This window comes from Ptychodera flava, chromosome 4, assembly GCF_041260155.1.
Source record: "Ptychodera flava strain L36383 chromosome 4, AS_Pfla_20210202, whole genome shotgun sequence".
In the NCBI taxonomy this organism is placed as follows: Eukaryota; Metazoa; Hemichordata; class Enteropneusta; family Ptychoderidae; genus Ptychodera; species Ptychodera flava.
In genome coordinates, this window is record NC_091931.1 from 7,513,406 (window position 1) to 7,532,631 (window position 19,226).

Genomic DNA, 19,226 nt, shown 5'->3' on the forward strand with positions numbered 1-19,226 from the left:
ATACTTCCTAAATCTTTGTTCACATATGCGCCTTCACAGACCTTTGACAGGGATGACACAGCTGAAAAATTCCCGCATTTGATATCAGCGTCACAGTATATGTGAATGTCTATGTTTACTCTGATAATTCACTGCTTTACCAAGGCTTTATATGTGCATATATCTAATTACATTTCCCTCTAAGCAAAGGGACATATCTTCAAACAATAAACACACAGGGCAAGGTGGCCATATACGGTTGATATTACGCCCACACAAACGTGAAATAAAGCAACACATACAGCGCCCCCTATAAAGCAGGTGGTTTTCATCAATTACACCCAAGGACGGAAATATGGGCAAAGGTGGCCTTATACGGCTGAAATTCGTCCCGGACACATGTGAAATAAAGTAACACATACAGCGCCCCCTCTAAAGAAGGTAGTTTTCATCAATTACACCCCAGGATGGAAATATGGGCAAAGGTGGCCATATACGGCTGAAATTCGGCCCGGACACATGTCAAGTAAAGCAACACATACAGCGCCCCCTCTAAAGCAGGTTGTTTTCATTAATTACACACCAGGATGGAAATATGGGCAAAGGTGGCCATATAGGGCTGAAATTTGGCCAAGACACATGTTAAATAAAGCAACACATACAGCGCCCCCTCTAAAGAAGGTACTTTTCATCAATTACATCCCAGGATTGAAATATGGGCAAAGGTGGCTAATACGGCTGAAATTCGGCCCGGACACATGTGAAATAAAGCAACACATACAGCGCCCCCTCTAAAGCAGGTACTTTTCATCAATTACACCCCAGGACGGAAATATGGGCAAAGGTAGCCATATACAGCTGAAATTCGGCCCGGACACATGTGAAATAAAGCAACACATACAGCGCCCCCTCTAAAGCAGGTAGTTTTCATCAATTACACCCCAGGATGGAAATATGGGCAAAGGTGGCCATACGCCGCTGAAATTCGGCCCGGACACATGTGAAATAAAGCAACACATACAGCGCCCCCTCTAAAGCAGTACTTTTCATCAATACGGCTGAAATTTGGCCAAGACACATTGAAATGCAACACAAACAACACCCTTCTAACAAAAATTACTTAACTAACCTGCTGTGTGACAACAATCAATACCACTCATTAAAACATACTTTTACTACCAACTGCACACAAACTTTGATAAAGCAAAACCAATACAAAATTATACAATTTAACAATTTATTCAAATACCCAAAAATCATTTTCAGTACAAAGAACTTCAATTGAAAATATAAATAAATACTACTGAATTGCCCAATCTAGCGCATCCTCAGGGGCAGAGCGTAGGGAATGTGCCCCATCTCTTCTCGTATGACTGTACTTCCCCCCCCCCCATTTTTTTAAAACTTTTTTTCATGTTTCGCGTCCAAAATTTAAAAAAATTTGTTAACTCTCGTTGCTCTCCAAGGAAGTGGACGTCTGCGGAGGAACTTTGTCTTTCGATTTGGAGCAATGTTAAATTCATCATCATCAGAGGAAGATTGGCAGGACCCCGAATCTGTGTCTTCACTGGAAATGTAATGTGTCGTTTTAAGGAGCATGGTTATGTACTTCTTTTCTTGCTGACTAAATGATGACGAGGATTAAAGCATGTACCGGCGCCTTGTTAGTTTCTGCAAAAGTAAAAATAGAAGCTTTTAAATGTTTGTGACAGGTAATGATTGATCTATCATATGCCATACAACATACATTCAGGTTGTATTAATAAATTAGCAGAATCTTTATATCTTTCCAATACTAATTCAATGCATTCCTTATATGGTCACATAAGCGAACTTGCTAAATGCATGGACGAAACGAAACGAAAGGAACGATACACGCCCTATGATTGGCTAGACGCTGCAACGTTCGTTCTTTTCGTATGCAATCCTTTGTTCTGATTGGCTGAACGAAAACGACGACAGAGTTTTCGTTCCTTTCGTTCACATTCTTTTTCTTGATTGGCTGAACGAAAGTGACGAAATATTTGCATATTCATTTTTCTGATTGACTGCATGGAAAGAACGAGCTAATGTTGTTCCTCAAAATGCTGGCGCCCCGCTCTCATTATATATTCACCATGTATAACTCCCGTCCTTGAAATACAAGGAATAACAGTGAACACAGATTGAACAGAGTTCATTCACCGCGACCTCCATTCAACACGCCTCCTAAACGGTTTTGAAAGGCTGACAAATTTGCATTTTTATTCCTTTATATTTTAAAGTTGTTTTTCCAAATTGGTTAAAACAGAGACTTCCGCCCTGTCATTTAGTATTTCGCGTTATTTTGGTCTCAAATATGGAATGGAGCAACAATCGGGCGTGCTGCAATGAATCACGCTCATTGTTTAGGCCAGTGGCACACACTGCCCGAAACAACACGCCCGGACTCATCTCAACACACACAGTCATGGAGAGTCGTAGCAGTGCACGTGGTTCTACGACTGCGATCGCACTTTTTCAGGCACACATTGGTGGAATTTCAGTCGTTAAATCTGAACAAATCTGAACTTAACTGTGTGAATTGAGATGAGATGTGATGACTAGGGGTGTGTGATGTACGGCGGACCTTAAATGTCCAAGCCTCGCTATAATTAGTAACCAGACAGTGGCTGAGCTAGAATGGGCGCGAGGGGAGGGGTAGGGTGTTGATGCCCTCTAATACAAAGTTGACCCAAGATATTATATTCGTGAATAATGCACTTCAAACAGAAATATATGAGAATGAAATATACTGTTTTTAATGACAATAAAAATGAGATAACTCTATAAAGAATTGTTTATATTTTCAAGTGTTCTCTCAATCTGATCTAAAATTCTGGGCAATCTCTGCATAATAACCAGATATGCCTCATAACTTTCCCTGACAATATTGTGAAGCGGTCGTCGGTTGCCGGCCCGTGCTCCTGGAACCGGGATCTCGCGGCCAGGTGGCACATGTTGATTTGGTTGCTCTTGTTCTTGTAGTTGCTGTTGTTGTTGTTGTTGTTGTTGTTGTTGTTGATGTTGTTGTTGTTGTTGCTGCTGCTGCTGCTGTTGCTGTTGGTGTCGTCGTCGTTGTTCTGGCGTGTGTTGCTGTGCGTATCGCATCTCTCTTTCCCGGACGTGTCTTTGACTATAAATAATAATAACAATAATACTAATAATAACAATTTACAAATATTTTTAAAAATGATTTACCAGTAGATTTTACCATGGAAACAAAGATAATTACGATTTTAGAGAATAACTTATACTATCTTTAAAACATGCAATACTTTATCACCTCTACCATAATAGCAACAATAATACAATGTCATTGCATGATACTTACTCTGCAATTCTACTTGATATTGCATCATGAATTCTCCGCCTCAGTCTAGCTGTTGTACCAGTAGTGTACATTTGCCTAATTTGCGATGGGAGCTCATTGCCACGACCTGACATACTCAACAATTCGGTTGTAGTTATTGCCGAAGATAGTGTACCCTTCGGCAATAATTGCTATTTCTGGCTCTCGCACGCAAATACGTGTACGTGTACGAGTCGGCGCGGCCATGCTGAGAATGCTGATCGTCACACTTTTCAAGACTCGTGGACAGACACTTTCCTCGTCTATAGCACGTGTCATCTGTTGTTATTACGCAATCAGCAAAGTGTATATTTACACCTTAATTTGCATACACCAGACACTATTCTATTAACCAATCACTGAAATGATTGCCAACGCGGAGAAAATCGTCCACACTGCATAAACTATAATAACAAATTTCTGCAGTATTGACACAGCATCAATAAATATCACCATGCCTGGATTTACTCGTGAACTGCTTTTTCAGATATTGGGCATTATTGCTCTATATCTGGAATTATGTGTACTGGTATTGCCACCTCTTCCAAACCATCAGTCTTCCGTGGAGTATCAGACTGCTACTATGCCTCTGCTGGACACACTGCTTTTGTTGCATGCGTCACTGCCAATACCTCCACAACTGCCACGGATAACTACGATCCTGTTTCCGCCCCAGTAGTACCACCCGCAAGCATGGATGCAACTCCTTGACAACGCTACCAATTTATGGCTACTGACTGGAGAAACACCGGAATCGCTATTGCAAATAATTGACGATTTGTTGCCACGCCTTACAAGACGTGTCGGACGACATAACACGTTGTCACCAGAACAACGAATCCTGATGGTACTCATATGGTTGAGGAAATATCTCAATATTGACACTCTGGGTGCCTGGTTTAGGGTAAGCGCATCAGTTGTTAGCCGGGACATTCACCATATTGTACCAATGATGTGGCACTATTTCCGCGGTATGGTGCGATGGCCAACACGGCAAGAAATAGACGATTTGCGTGGTAACTGGGAGTTCTTTCCGAATGCAATCGGGACAATTGACGGAACGTTGCATGAAATATATATGCCAACTGTTGAACCTCAGAGTGACTTTTACAGTGGTTACGCACATTATCATTGCATTGCTACTCAGATAATAGCTGATAATCGATGCAATATAATCTTCATCAAATCGGGCTTTCTGGGGCACAATAACGACGCCGCTCAGTTCGCTTTACTATACCGACGATTGGTCCCGGCGAGGCACTGCACTTACCACGAGATGTGTATTTATTAGCCGACCAGGGTTATCCTAATGTTTATCCCCTGATGACGAGATTTAGCCGGCGTCACATGACCATACCACATAGTCGTGTTAACCGCTGTCGGATCACAATTGAACATGTCATCTCCTACCTGAAAACATATAGAGCTGTGAAAGAGATGTACCGACACCCCAGGTGGTTTATGCCTGTTGTTGCAGACGTGTGTGCTTTCTTAGCGCAGAGACATATAATTTTGTTCAGGGAAGTGAGATGAACGTTTAAAGGAAAGAAAATTTGCGTCGTTTTATTTTCGTTTTATATATTGTTGTGTTTCAGACACTTTTATTATCACGTATGAGCAATAAAATGCAATTTTATTTGAAGTTCGCGCAAAGCAGCGCCATCGTTTCCTCCACACACGTAGATTTCATTATTTTATACGTAAATTATTGAATGATGAATGAAACGAATGGTTTTGATCTCATTCCCATGTTATGTAATGGTTATGTATGGGTTATGTATGTTGTGAATTGTTTACGTATCAGTGTTTGTATTATTACTATTCATGATTATTTACTTCGTCCGCGTGTAATTTAATTCGCAAACAATCGACCTCTCGCGACAATAAATTGTTCTATCACATAAACAAAATTATCAACTTTCTTAAAGCCGCACTTTTCAATCCCAGGTTCTCGCATTAGTGGCGTTCTCCTCCCAGTAAAACATTTGGCCAGTACGATGTTTGATTTCTATAACATTGATTACACAAACTGATATCAACCTTTTGTCACATTTTGCTAATCCTGCAAACAGTGTTTATACAAGCGTTTGATTGACGGTCGGTTCAAATCACCAAAGGTCATTGATTCCCCACCACAAACGCTCCAATTTCCTAAAAAATTGTCTTCCAGTCGCGTTAGACTTTGAATATAACCACAGAGTTCGATTGGCAGCAACTTCGCGCTGACCACTTGACAGTCTGTCTGTGTTTTTGCGGCCGGGGAAAACTAAAAAGTGGCATTTTCTGGAGCGTGTGCCCGCGTGTTGCCGTTTTGGTGTCCACTTACACGGTGAACGCCGCCATAGCTTGGCGTCCTTTAAAAGGGAGGCTCCGCCGCATTATTTCCAGGTACATTGGAAACGTGCACTGAGCGAAATAATACTACACTGTGGCCACGGCAGGGCATGAACGTGAAATCCACCAGCTTTACAAAACACTTCATTCACCGTGACCTACATACAACTCGTGTCATGAAAGTGTTTCAATCTGTGCTCAGTTTTATACGAAGTTGTATTTTAAAGACAGGCGGAATCACATAGTGAATATATAATGAGAACGAGGCGCCAGCATTTCGGTTAACAACAGCTCGCCCTTCCATGCAGACAAAATGAATATGCAAATATTTCGTCACTTTCGTTCAGCCAATCAAGAAAAAGAATGTGAACGAAAGGAACGAAAACTCTGTCGTCGTTTTCGTTCAGCCAATCAGAACAAAAGATTGCATACGAAAAGAACGAACGTTGCAGCGTCTAGCCAATCATAGGGCGTGTATCGTTCCTTTCGTTTCGTTTCGTCATGCATTTAGCAAGTTCGCTAATAAAACGCATGTTTCAACATTAAATACGGCTAGTTTTCAATCGGGTTCGAACCCACAACATACGGCATCAGTCGCCTAGACATAAAAAGTGATTTTTAAAAACTCGTACTGCGCCTGTGCCTTGCCGATGCTTTTCACAACGCAGGCGTGATGAGGACTGGGTAGTGTACCGAAAGATTTTGTGTTCCGACACAACGTCTCTACGTACATATTAGCGACGTTGCGTGGGAATATACTTCAACATCAAGTCTGTATTGCGAGCACTGGCCGAGCTCGCTCGTATACAACTAGCACGGGCCAACATATCCCTGGATACACAGAGCCTACGTCCGCGATTTGTCACAAACATGGCCTAAATTAACTTGTACATACCTTAAGTTTTCTCGATGGCCTTATTTTTCGCCTTGCCCGAGACTCTTCTGCCAGCTTTTCTTCTAGTAACTGCTGCTTTTTAGCATTTCTTCTTGGTTCTTGAGGAGGCGCTGAAACTCTTCTCTGCTGCTAGTAACTTCTTCATCTGAGTAGACGGTCTTGCGGCGTCAGTGCCCGGACTCACGTCCTCTCCACCTAGTTGAAGTTCTCGTCTTGGCCGGATGATCCCAAGAAGGGATGACGACTCAGTCAAACTTGACTGCGGAGTTACTTCTGTATGATTTTCAGAGCTCGGAGTAGCCATCGTAGATGATTTCGAAACGCTTAGGTTGTTTAAACTTCGCGGTTGTTTGTATTGCTTGTATACACATGTGTATGCAAATTTATATTCATCTTTGGCATATACCACGCCCCTTTAGGCTCATTCACAGTATAAAGTAACACGCTACAGTGACATTGTGTAATAGTTTGACCCAGAACTCTGTAGCACTGCTGCGGTTCCAATTTTAGAAATGAAAGTTTTGAAGTCAGAATTTACCCTGAATATTAACATTAATTTGGCCTTTTTCACCGAACAATACAGTTTAGACGCGCAGTTGCTTAACAGAGAATGATGACTGCATAATGCTTGCTGTTTAAAGTGGAGCTTCACGCTACCGACAGTTATTTCAAAACAATGTCAATTTAGATGACAAGGAAATCCCCTCATACTATATAGTTTCGAAAAGCAGATAATCTAAAGTTTAGTATGGTAGCAACAGTTTACTGAAAGGATGATGTGGATGTATATTTTTATAAAAAAAACATCAATTTTCAAACTAATGAATACAGTTATTCTTAGTAAAACACAATACAATTTTCTGAAATTTAATATTTTACTTGAAACAAGAGTATATGGACAACAAAAAATATTTCATTTTATCATCATTCAAAAATTGCATGACTTGAAAGATTGACATTAAAAAAACGGTGAAAAGCCTGATTAACAAAATTAAAATGCCCCTTACTCAAAATGTAAGAATTTAAATGCCAAGCAAAATAAGTGCTTTGTTAAATAGGATTTAAAGTACATAATGTGAAAATTTAAGAAAATTTGAGCTAGGTAGAATGGATCTGAATTCTTTAGAAATCTTGAAATTGGGAGAAAAGAGAAGCCAGGTAATCGGATGATTTGCATACATTTGCATTTATTAACACTCCGTTATCATGCAATTTACGACTGCTTGACAAGCTAAAAGGTAAATCCAACAAATATGTTAATATTTGGTTAACAAATTGATTTAAATAGATGAATATTTGCAAAAAAGTGGTTTTGAGCAAAACACACTGTGTTGGGTGCAGCGCGCCCGTAATCTTAGCATTACAAGTGTATTTAAATTTTGTTCTTGTCTTAGTAGGCTTCACAGTGTGTAGACAAGACATTTTGCTCAGACTATTGCAGTATTTGTTGATTCCATCCCGCGACTTGGTGTGAGTACGAATATTATTATTTGGTTAAAAAACCCCGTGATCAACATTTTGCTTTTTCATTTGATCGCGTATGGAGAGACAGGGCTCGAAATTAGCGGTATTCCCGCATCCACAGACTACCAACTTTTTCCTTGGGTTACCAGACTCCCCCTATTACAGACAGTCCAAGATCTGTTTTTAGCCCTGCCGAAGGTGGTGGACATCGCCATGACGACTATCACATTTGGCATGCAACTCTGAGAATGAAAAGGCTGCCAATACAATGATAGCTCACCAAACCTTTTAGTGTCATTGTCATCAACTAAACCAGTTTACTTTGGGTAATGAAGTTGTGCAAGTATTCACATCAAATGACTGACAAATTCACTTCATGGGCAGAATCTTGAAAAATAGCTTTTCCTTCTCTTGTTACTGAAAAAAATCCCTAAACTTAAATATGCATGGGCTACCAGCCATTGTCTCTGGGCTACCGATTTCAGAAAATGGTAGCCAAAGTTGACTACCAGAGGAAAAAGTTAATGTCGAGCCCTGACTGAGATTGTCGCAGAATAATCGTATGGCCTTTTGGATCTCGATCGCTCTTGAATGGAGAGCTATTTTTAGTGTTTGGAAAGTTGGATACGGGGGCTGGAAGGTGGCTTAGCTTGCACCCCTTGTTTAATTATAGGAAGAGAGAGTACTTTCGGAGAGATGTGTTGGGCCATCGTCCGAGACTATGACTGCGTCAATATATGACAGACTAGTGTCCTTGTTGTGTTACTTATATGACATCTAAAGAATTTATGAAACAATAGCAACACCACAATATTATGTTAGTTGAACTTTATTGGCCAACAACAACAATATCAGCAGTGTCTCAATTGTGAATGCAATCATTAGGTTTACAAAACTTTAGAAAACAGCAAACCTTGCAGTGCATTGTGCGCAGATGCAGTGGCCTCTTATCCAAAAGTTCGGGTATTAATAAATTTTGGCTTTGTGTTACCGTAGAAATCGACACACGAAGGAACATGGGTGGAAATCAAAAGCTGCGAAACAAGATTCAATAGGATGACTGATTTACTGCTTCACCAGATTAAACTAAAAATGCCATGACGAATAATTGTCGCTTAATTTATATTTAAGTTCGTTAATTGAACTTAAATTGGCAAACAAGATTCAAGAGGGTGACTGATTTACTGCTTCGCCAGATTAAATGGATAATGCCACGACGAATAATCGTTAATTGAACTGGGAGCCTCCTGCGTTATTTGATTTTCTTACACCAATCAACTCATCATTGACATAACGTTTAAGTTGCTAATTACACATTTAGTGTTTCGTCAAAATTGAGTGTTCTTAATGTATGTAGACCAGAGTTCACGACCCCGATAATGAAGGTTGATATATATGCAACAACAACATAAACTTTAAAACAAAGTACTCCATATGCCATTGTGATTTGTAAGACATCTGTAAGACATGGTCGACAGTGCATAATGGTTTGAAACTGTACACGCCAATTTTCTTAGCTATGTTTCAGACAACCATCAAACCGTGACCATCTGTTGCCAAGTTAACACTGTAATTGTTCATACGAATCTTTCACGGTGACCCCTTCCTATGATTCCTATGATGTAGAATAATTCATGTTTGAATACTATCAATAAGTGACACGGTCCGCATCGCCAAAAATAATACCAAATATTCATCCTCGAAAAACTACTATTTTCGTCGGTTACGCTTTATTCAACGTGATCGAATGGCTCAATCGGATTCTCGTCATCAATTTCGTTGAAGAGGCCCTGCAATTTACAAAGTATGACATTAGTTAGCCATTGACATTGAAAATTTATTGATTCATAAGATTGTGAGCGTGTGCTCCAAATTAGCATGTTGATGGCCAGTATGTTGATCGTTCTCAGGCAACAAGAAACATCCATGAGAAAGTGATTCATTTACGTCACATATTACGTTATATACTTGAACAGAGCTGTTTCATGTTTTTGAATTTAGCAGATATATCACCATCAAAATATTGAGTCAACATTTTATAACCTTACAAATACACAAAAATTGGAACCACGTAACGCGCTCTTGTAAACGTCATAATTGGATGTCACTGTATCATGCTTGACGGGATATAGTCCAGCGATAATTTTGAAAAAGGTAGCTGAAAACCTAAAATTGCGTTCGGCACAGAAGGTAAGACTGTAAAAGATAAAAACTTAGGAGAAACCAATTTATCAGAGGCATTGCGGGGTATTTAAAGCACATTCCAATATTAGAGTATTCTTCACAAAGAAATAGCATTTACCTCGTTATTCATCAGATGTTCAATTTGTGGTATTAGCTGCTCAGCGGACGGCCTCATTTGTAAAGGTGACTGCCAACATTTCCGTATTACTTGATATCTAAAAGGAAAAAAACAGAAGTATAAACATCATTGTTGTTTATTTCTTATTTGTAAAATGTACCGGTACAAGGTCCACTTGATATGACGCAATGATCAAATATAAGCTGAATCTTTGCATGTTTGCCTTGGCAACCTATTTTACATTCCGTTTAATTGTATTAAAATATGAAAATTACTTCTCATTATAAGTTTTTGACGCCGAAGGCTTCCATCAACAATAATCTCGAATCAAGTTCGGAAGGCTCTTTCCGACTCGAAGATCACGGTCCTGTCCTTATTTCACAACTCTCGTTAAGACAGTTTTCATAAAACTGTGCAACTCACGCTTCTTCTGTACATGTGTTTGGCCTTGGCAGTCTCTCCCCACGGGCTATTCTCCTAATAAACTGGTAAGGCGTGTCTTCTTTGAAAGGCGAGTCACCTTGCAGTGAAACAAACGGCAACAATTGCTATATTGGACCGACATAGGTTCTTTAATTTCTAAGGAAACAGATCTATGCTATCTCTCTAAACTATACATACGAACCCAATTTCACAAATAATTAACTTCCAACTTGAATACTACTGTATTTCCGAAGAATATATGTGAAAGTCAAACGTTCTGTCGATTTCATCGGGTATTCCCTATTGTTACAAATTCAAGTTACGGTACTATTTGCCAAGAATTTGACAATCACACTCTAATCCTGGCTGGGCACATTGAATTGACATTAAAATGACCACACTGAACGTAATTTACTCGTATATTCCGGCTAACGTAAAGGTACTGTAAATATTTACGCAAACCGTTCGACTTCATTGCATCAACGTCAACATATTAACTTTAAGGAAGTATGAAGTATGAAGAACGGTGGCGAGCACTACGATTCAAGAATGCTCTCACTTCGGTGCTCTCATAGTTTGAGGTATGACATGTATCACATTGTCGAACTCTACATACCATGTGAACAAATTTCCCAAAGTAGAACTCCAAATGACCATCTACGAGGAACAACAAAATGGGAATTTGAGTCAGTTAAGATATATTCTTTTCGTCGGACCTTATGTTTCTGTTTAAGTACAACAGGAACTACAAGAAATGCAACACCATATATGCGCTACGCATCCGTATTTTTCACCTTATGAAGTACTACTCTTAAAGCTAAGTAACAAAAATATTTTGCAACTAGACGAGTAGACGTTTGCAAAAGCATCTATTACTTAAGACATCTATTAAGACATCTATTACTTAAGTATATATATATATATTATATTATATTACTTAAGTATATATATATTATATTATATTACTTAAGTATATATATATTATATTATATTACTTAAATATATTATATTATATTACTTAAATATATATATATATATATATATATATATATATATATATATATATATATATATATATATATATATATATACACTCTTCCATAGGCAATCGATGTTCTCTTTGCTTATCAGAAAAGCTACACCTTATCCATGCTTATAAATCAATGCTGTTAATCAAACGCTCTGAATTTAGTTTCAAAATGTCAATACAATATTCGCACATTTTAACAAAACCAAGTGTTTATGTACTTGATACAAGGCGTATGTCAGTATGAAGCCTCGGACAACTCGGCAGATCAATGCATCGTTATACGAGAGGCACAATAAGCATTTACATATACGGGAGATAGTACGATACCTAATTAATTATCCATTTATAGAATTAATGTACAAAAATCAAATTTTCAACTCCATAATATACATGAACATTTTCTCCTTCCTTACACATCACTCTTGTAGTAGAACTCTCCTCTTGTGAGGAATTCTGGTGGCATCCATTTTAATGGCAGTGCAGTCTGATTCTCAGCCTGTTGGTTAAAAGTTATTAGGGAAACGACTTTTAATTTGAGGATAACGACAGCACCCTTCTTTTAATTTCGGTAACCATTTGTCATTCGCGATTTAAGTGTATCAAACGCTTAATTGAACTATGACCTTGATTCGTGCGTATAATGTGTAACTATTGTCAATTTCAACAAATTTAGAAAACCCAGCAAAAGCTTAGCTCTCCATAAGATTGGTGGAAGACCTTAAGCCTAACTATGGATAACAACTGCCGCGCGGAAAACGGGAGTAACAATTTTCTTTTGTCGGGATCGAAAATGGCTGTTGTCTCATATCATTTTTATAATATCTATAAACTTTGACGATGTGGAACAGTAATTTAACTCACCCAGGGCATTTTTACGTAAACTCCCTTCGTTTCACTTGCGTCTCTACTGAGACCAAAGTCGCTAATTTTTGCTACTCCACCATTGAATAGTAATATATTTCTCGCTGATAAGTCTCTGTGTAGAATCTGAACAAAAGGAAGGAAACGTCTGCGTAAGAGTGTGTCAATCGACCTAGTTTGGACGTGCATATGATATTTGCAACGATATAATTTTCGAAATAGTACATATTATTGCCTGAAAACATGGGTTATGTGCCCGAGAGCAGGTGACAATTTGCCCTACGGCGGGTAGGACAAACTATCTCTTGCTGAGAGGGCACATAGACCCATGTATCAAGACAATTATATTTGCATTTCATATATGCCTCTCTACAGTTAACGCTATATGACATGTAGTTAAATGTAGGGCATTCTCAAACAATTATATATATATATATATATATATATATATATATATATATATATATATATATATATATATATATATATATATACAATTATCGACCAACATCAAAGAATAAGAAATAGTAGTGCGCGCACGGATATTTACATCTAGCGTTAAGCGTCATCTTTAAGGACAAAAACGTCGAAGGTCTTCACCGGACCTGGTAACTATGGAAACCGGTCCGTATATAGTTCAAATAACCGGCTAACACCCTGGATGTGCCTATTCAATTCAATGCACTAATTTTCATTCACACCAGCATGTATTAAAACAATTAGAAAATAGCCCTTATTGACGAGGAACTGGCCATCTAATCTCGCTTGAATACAGACGTTGATATGCTTAACATGGTTGAAGTTTTTTTTAAATATTTAACCACTACATTCATTTTCTCGTCACGCCTGACAAAGATTATCACGGCTGTAACCTTTTTCTGTTGGATATATTGCATCCCCAACGTTATGTGCCTTGTGTAGCAAAGTAATTCTTTCTCCTTTTTCGTGGATATGCGCTTTCCCAGGCAGTGAAGATAGTTCAGAAGATCACCACACGTTGAACTCTCCATTACTAGGCAGTTCTCTCCTGTAAAAGAAATAATCCCATATATACATATATTATGTATGCACAACAAACGTCATCCGTCTAAAAGTGTTCCCGAATTACCTGTGTCATTTGACAAATATTAAATCAACCTACGATACGTTATTGCCATCAAAATAATAAAATGGCTTTGAGGAACATGGTTATTATGCTGACGTTTGTAAAAAAAATATTGCAGTGTTATTTTTCATTCAAAGAAGCCGTGTAATTTATAAAGATGGCTTTTTTATACAAATATTCGATTTCTATGAATGAAAATAAAAGTAAGTCCTAAACTGAAGGTTTCCCTATCATTTTATTATTTCAGTTATGGAAATATCATCAATCGATTCATTACATAATGTCGCCTATTCTTTGCCTCGTATAAGAAACTATGTCATCAGACCCTCAACTACGTCCCTAGTCCGATGCAAAAGAAATGCCATTTCTGCAGATACAACACAGAACCAAGTGATATTTGGTAAAAATTCCTAAATTATATCATTTCATCTGCTTTTGAGTCTTATCTGCATATTTGTGCAACCATCTGCTCAAAATTTACAGGTAAAAAGATACGCAAAAGGTCATATTCGCTATAGTAATTCGTTTAGTCAAAATACGGTCATAATAAAGTGTGTCCTATGCCTTTAATATGCTCTGTGAATACTTGAACATGCAAATTATAGAAATTCAGCAGCGATATACAATGAATATAATTATCAATGTTTTACCAAGTCTTGTCAATTGCAAGTAATAAGGCGGAGGAAAATGAGTGATTGTCTACCGATCATTATCGTGCATTCTACCTTGTTGTAGAACAATGCCTTTCAATATCACGATATTCGGATGTCCCTGTAGTTTAATTAAACAAGATATTTCTCGAGCGAAGTCAGCATAGCACTGATAGTTTCTTCTGGCTGGAAAACGCAAATTAACAAAACTTTAATTTGGAATGTAAGACAAGACGTATGAAAAATAATGAACTACAGCTCTTTAAAGAAAAACAATATGCTCAGTAAACCATAGTTGTCGGTTGCCATTCTTTGTCAATGATTGTGTATATAGCATGCATTGTGATTAAGTACATCTCCAAAACACTAAATCTACTGCATTACCTTGAGCGTAGGACTGAAGTTGACGATCATCAACTAATTATAACACAAAATTTAGACATTTAAAACAAGAAAAAACAAAAACATTTCCAACGTAGCACCCACCTGGTAGGAGAGATTTTATTGCTACATCTTCGGTAATTTTACTTCCTTGCGGCTTGAAGTTTCCTTTATATACTTGGCCAAATGATCCCTGTCCCAGCAATTCATTTGATTTTGTTAACCTGGCTGGCTGTATTGACCAGTATTCACATTGTCCAATATTTTCCTGTGCGAGTGAGTTGGAATTTCATTTGATTATCACAATCTGAAAAAGTCCCTGTGATGATGTCAATTGCAAGTTGTCATGTTTCGGTGGAATAGGGAGAAATCGATTTCGCTTAAAATTATATGATATTTAAAGGGGTAGTTCACCAAGGATGATTTTTACATATGTGCTAGCTTTGTGGTCACTTACCCCGGAAAAGCTTTTTTCGCCTTTAATTTTTACAAAACCGATAGAAATAGTACAGGAAGTTGCCCATGTAATTTGAATCATGGAAAAAGCTCCAAGCTTGGAGCTTGCAGCATGTGATATGGAAGGGACCATTTTCCTATGGGTATGGCATTGTCCACTCAGCCATGCTCAAACCAGGCCGTGCGTATTTACATAACTTTTGTTTATACTGAGTATCCTTGCATAAAAATGAATCACTTATAATAAACTTTCCACTCTCAGATTTTGTTTTTGCTGTTTACTACTGTGTTGCTGTGAGTGGACAATGTGGGGGCCATAATCGTCCGAAGATGATCCCTTCCATACCACATGATGCAAGCTCCAAGCTTGGCGCTTTTTCCCCGTGATTCAAATTACATGGCAACTTCCTGTACTATTTTTATCGGTACTTGTAAAAAATCGCGCGAGTTATCAATGGTGAAAATAGCTTTTCGTCCTTGATGAACTCTGCCTTTAACATATATCAAAGGCAGCCTCATATAGGTAATATAAACTGTGACAAGAAACTTGGCCAAACGTTTTACGTGTATAAAACAAATTCCCTACTGCTTGAACAAGCTAAATAAAGGTCAAATCAAGTTTCAAAGGTATTAGGAAATCAAAAGTATTAAAATTTCGACGGAATTCGAGGAAATTTCCACCTTTTGCATAAGAAATCATATTTGATTGACATTTACACACTAAATATTTATGCTAATTTGTATGAAACTGAATGAATGCTCCGGAGAAATATATGATATCATTTTTGTTTTGTTGTTTAGTATTAAATGAGCTCTATTAAACAGACCAATCTAAAACTCTTTATGCATCTTCACACCACTTTTTAAAATCCGGCCAAAAAAACTTATAAAATGTGATCATAGTGACTACGTATCTTTCGGCTTGAATATAACGAAATAACATCAACACAAGTGAAGGTCTGATAAAAAATTATGGGGTCGAATAACCTTTTCAGAAATATGACAGTAAATGTGGCAGGTGCAATACAAAAATGGTTATTTATTTATTTGTTTTTTATCTTTGCATTTCTTTAGGTCTTACAAAATTCAATGGTTATGGGCAGATTTTCATCAATGAAAACTCCCCGATTTAGATTTAACCGTATATATATATATATATATATAATATATATATATATATATTATATATATATATATATATATATATATATATATATATATATATATATATATATATATGTGTGTGTGTGTGTGTGTGTGTGTGTGTGTGTGTGTGTATTATATATATATATATATATATATATATATAAACAACCCAATGAAAAAAGATATACACAGTAAGAATTGATAAAAACGAATAAAGCAATAAAAATACAAGTCAATAAAAAGAAAAAGTGCACATTGCACACTTTGAGTGCGAGAGTGTCGACAAATTATTGTAATTGTTATGCAAATTACTTTTAAAAGACAGCAGCGATGGTGCGCTGACTACGGAAGTAGGGAGCTAGTTCAACTCAAAAACTGTCCTGCTGAAGAATGAATACTAAAGTAGATCTCTTCTATCTTTGGCATTTGTAGCTAAAGATCATGGTTATGCCTACTTGTTGTTATAGGTGAAATCGTAAAGTGCTGATGGTACTGAATATCGATATTATTTCTCTTGATTTTAGAAAGCATAATTGTCCTATAATATATACGTCTGGTATGGAATCCATTGTAATTTGTTTATTAGAGGGGGATAGTTACTGATCTAATATTTTGTAACTAAACATGTAGCACGGTATTGTGCTTTTTCAAGTTGTTGTAATTGACCTTTTTATACAGGTCCGATACCGTGTAAGCAAATTCAAGTTTTGGGGCGTACGAATGACTGGCATGCTCTTTCGATAGTTGCTGGTTTACAGTCTTCCAGCATAAGTTTAATGAGGCCCAGTGTTTTACTGTCCTTGCTTGATACATGTATCTCATTACAATGACCATTGTTATGTACGTCATTTCCCCCACACTCATCATGACCTGAGTTTAATTAGTCTAGAACATTCTAAGGGTCACTGCCCTGAAGGACCTCACAACCTTGAATTCAATTGGTGTTGTTTGGAATGTTCTGAAAATTTAATTAGTTGTGTAAGAGAGATAATTTTAGAACAGTAATTAGCATGTAAATAAAAGTTCTAGATTGTTCTTATATGCTTATGTAATTCCATAAGTATAAATAAGGACGTGCAGGCTTGCAGTTAGACATTTTTGGATCGTGTATCTTGCGTGTTACTTCAAGTCTTTGGAAACTCCAGCGGTATTAATTTCAAGACTTTTCAAAACCTTCACTGCCAACGCTGGATTTATACTGTGGACTTTATGCAACTTCAAGCCTGCAAGCCAAAGGACAGTTCATTCATCCGACTGACTGTTACAACTCAGAGACTGGAGTTTTGCCGTCCCAGCTGAGATAATTAGTCTATATATACACTTTTACAGTTTGTATTCTATCCCTGACTTAGCAATTAGTTTCATTTCATAATAAATTTCGTTTTACACGGAAACTGCTGAGTTCACCTTTTGTTCGTTTTCTGTCACGTAACATCATGCCATGGTAACAAAGACTTTACATTACTCCTAAGAAATCGTCTGATGAAACCTTATTCAGGTTTGTCTTATTTATGTTACAGTTTGATATTACCTCATTATTGCAAATTGCATAACATATATACAATAATACTCCATTAAATACTTACCTTGAAAACATTGCATATTTCTCTCTCTTCGTCTTCAAGACGCTGATACATTTTGTCCTTGTGTTTACTGCGTAAGAAAACTACAGCAGCACCAAATATTGCAAGGGCGGAGAGTAAGATGATAGCCATTATTATCCTTTTTTTGTGCCATGCCTCGTCACTGTCTTGACCAGGTGATACTTGTGGAAAAACCCAAATGAATAATACCACATTTGTTATACTGCTAAAGTTCATTTAAAGTTCATATATTAATGTTAAGATTTATGTCAGAATTTTATATTAATTATGTCCAGTTTAGTACAGTACAGCGAACATGACATGGTTATGTTAATCATTACGTGATGCATCCTTTGTTATGTAAATTCTATAGCATTTACAGCGCCACGAGGTGTACTTTGATACTAAGTGTCTGTATTCATTTAGTGTGTGTAGTAACGATATAGCGGATGCGGTGGCACCACAAAGAGTTTGCTCTGAGTGTGTTAGAATGTTAGACATTAAGTTCCTAAGCCAAGCCATCCGGCCGAAATTGATGTAGTGCCATGACGATATGTAACTCATGCTTCAGTTTGGAAGAAGTTTGTCAGTGTTTGGTAATTTACGGTCCATAGGAAGTCTTCGATTACTCTGTCCATATAGTGCCATTGATGCCTGTACATGCTGTGTTGCAACTCATGAAGAATTGTCATTCAGTCTGGTAAATAATAATATTATATAGGGCTCACCCCTTGGTGTCGCGCAAGGGGTTAAAGCTAGAAATGTTATTTGTATTGATTCAAGATAAAATAGAATAAATTGTTACTTGCTATATATGTTTGTACGACAACCATGCCCATTTACCCTCTGATGAAAACAGTTCACGTACACGATGTCAAACCCTGCAGGTATAGATTTTCTGTAATGTGTAAAATGTTGGACAAAAAATGGCAATTTTTACCATGATAACAACCTATTGTTTCACAAGGGACGTATCGTGCCATCATTTATTTATTTATTTATTTATTTATTTATTTATTTATTTATTTATTTATTTATTTATTTATTTATTTATTTATTTATTTATTTACACTTTTAATGAGCGGCCGAGTTACTAAATAAGTAATTTTCATCGGGGCTCAATAAATACAACAATCTTGATAATGGCAGAAGTACATTTTAGATAATAAAGTCGTTCACAATGGAAACTTCAGTTTGATAAACTCTCTTAGCTTCACCTTAAACTGTATAATATTAGACGCATGTCT

At 37.3% G+C, this 19,226-nt stretch overlaps 2 protein-coding genes across 2 annotated transcripts; both read right to left on the bottom strand.

Annotated features, from left to right (window-relative positions):
* Positions 1-2,784: 2,784 nt before the first annotated feature.
* Positions 2,785-3,444, bottom strand: LOC139130580 (putative mediator of RNA polymerase II transcription subunit 14). The gene is made up of 2 exons (XM_070696329.1): positions 3,332-3,444; positions 2,785-3,133 (listed from the first exon to the last, which is right to left on the bottom strand). Exons 1-2 carry the CDS (start codon positions 3,442-3,444, stop codon positions 2,785-2,787), a joined length of 462 nt encoding a protein of 153 aa, XP_070552430.1.
* Positions 3,445-8,856: 5,412 nt separating this feature from the next.
* Positions 8,857-18,155, bottom strand: LOC139130404 (tyrosine-protein kinase Tec-like). The gene is made up of 10 exons (XM_070696205.1): positions 17,983-18,155; positions 14,900-15,062; positions 14,489-14,599; positions 13,531-13,685; positions 12,659-12,784; positions 12,211-12,293; positions 11,384-11,424; positions 10,768-10,864; positions 10,345-10,441; positions 8,857-9,832 (listed from the first exon to the last, which is right to left on the bottom strand). Exons 1-10 carry the CDS (start codon positions 18,109-18,111, stop codon positions 9,773-9,775), a joined length of 1,062 nt encoding a protein of 353 aa, XP_070552306.1. The 5' UTR covers positions 18,112-18,155; the 3' UTR covers positions 8,857-9,772.
* Positions 18,156-19,226: the final 1,071 nt, after the last annotated feature.

What these genes read in the sequence shown, in the direction of transcription:
- LOC139130580 (XM_070696329.1), bottom strand. Translation starts at nt 3,444, where the DNA reads ATGTCAGGTCGTGGCAATGAGCTCCCATCGCAAATTAGGCAAATGTAC. An exon ending in ATATCAAGTAGAATTGCAGA is followed by an intron (nt 3,134 to 3,331) that starts GTAAGTATCATG and finishes TATTATTTATAG; the next exon opens with TCAAAGACACGTCCGGGAAA.
- LOC139130404 (XM_070696205.1), bottom strand. Translation starts at nt 18,111, where the DNA reads ATGGCTATCATCTTACTCTCCGCCCTTGCAATATTTGGTGCTGCTGTA. An exon ending in TTGGGAAATTTGTTCACATG is followed by an intron (nt 10,865 to 11,383) that starts GTATGTAGAGTT and finishes TTTCACTGCAAG; the next exon opens with GTGACTCGCCTTTCAAAGAA. An exon ending in AACATCTGATGAATAACGAG is followed by an intron (nt 9,833 to 10,344) that starts GTAAATGCTATT and finishes TGTAAATTGCAG; the next exon opens with GGCCTCTTCAACGAAATTGA.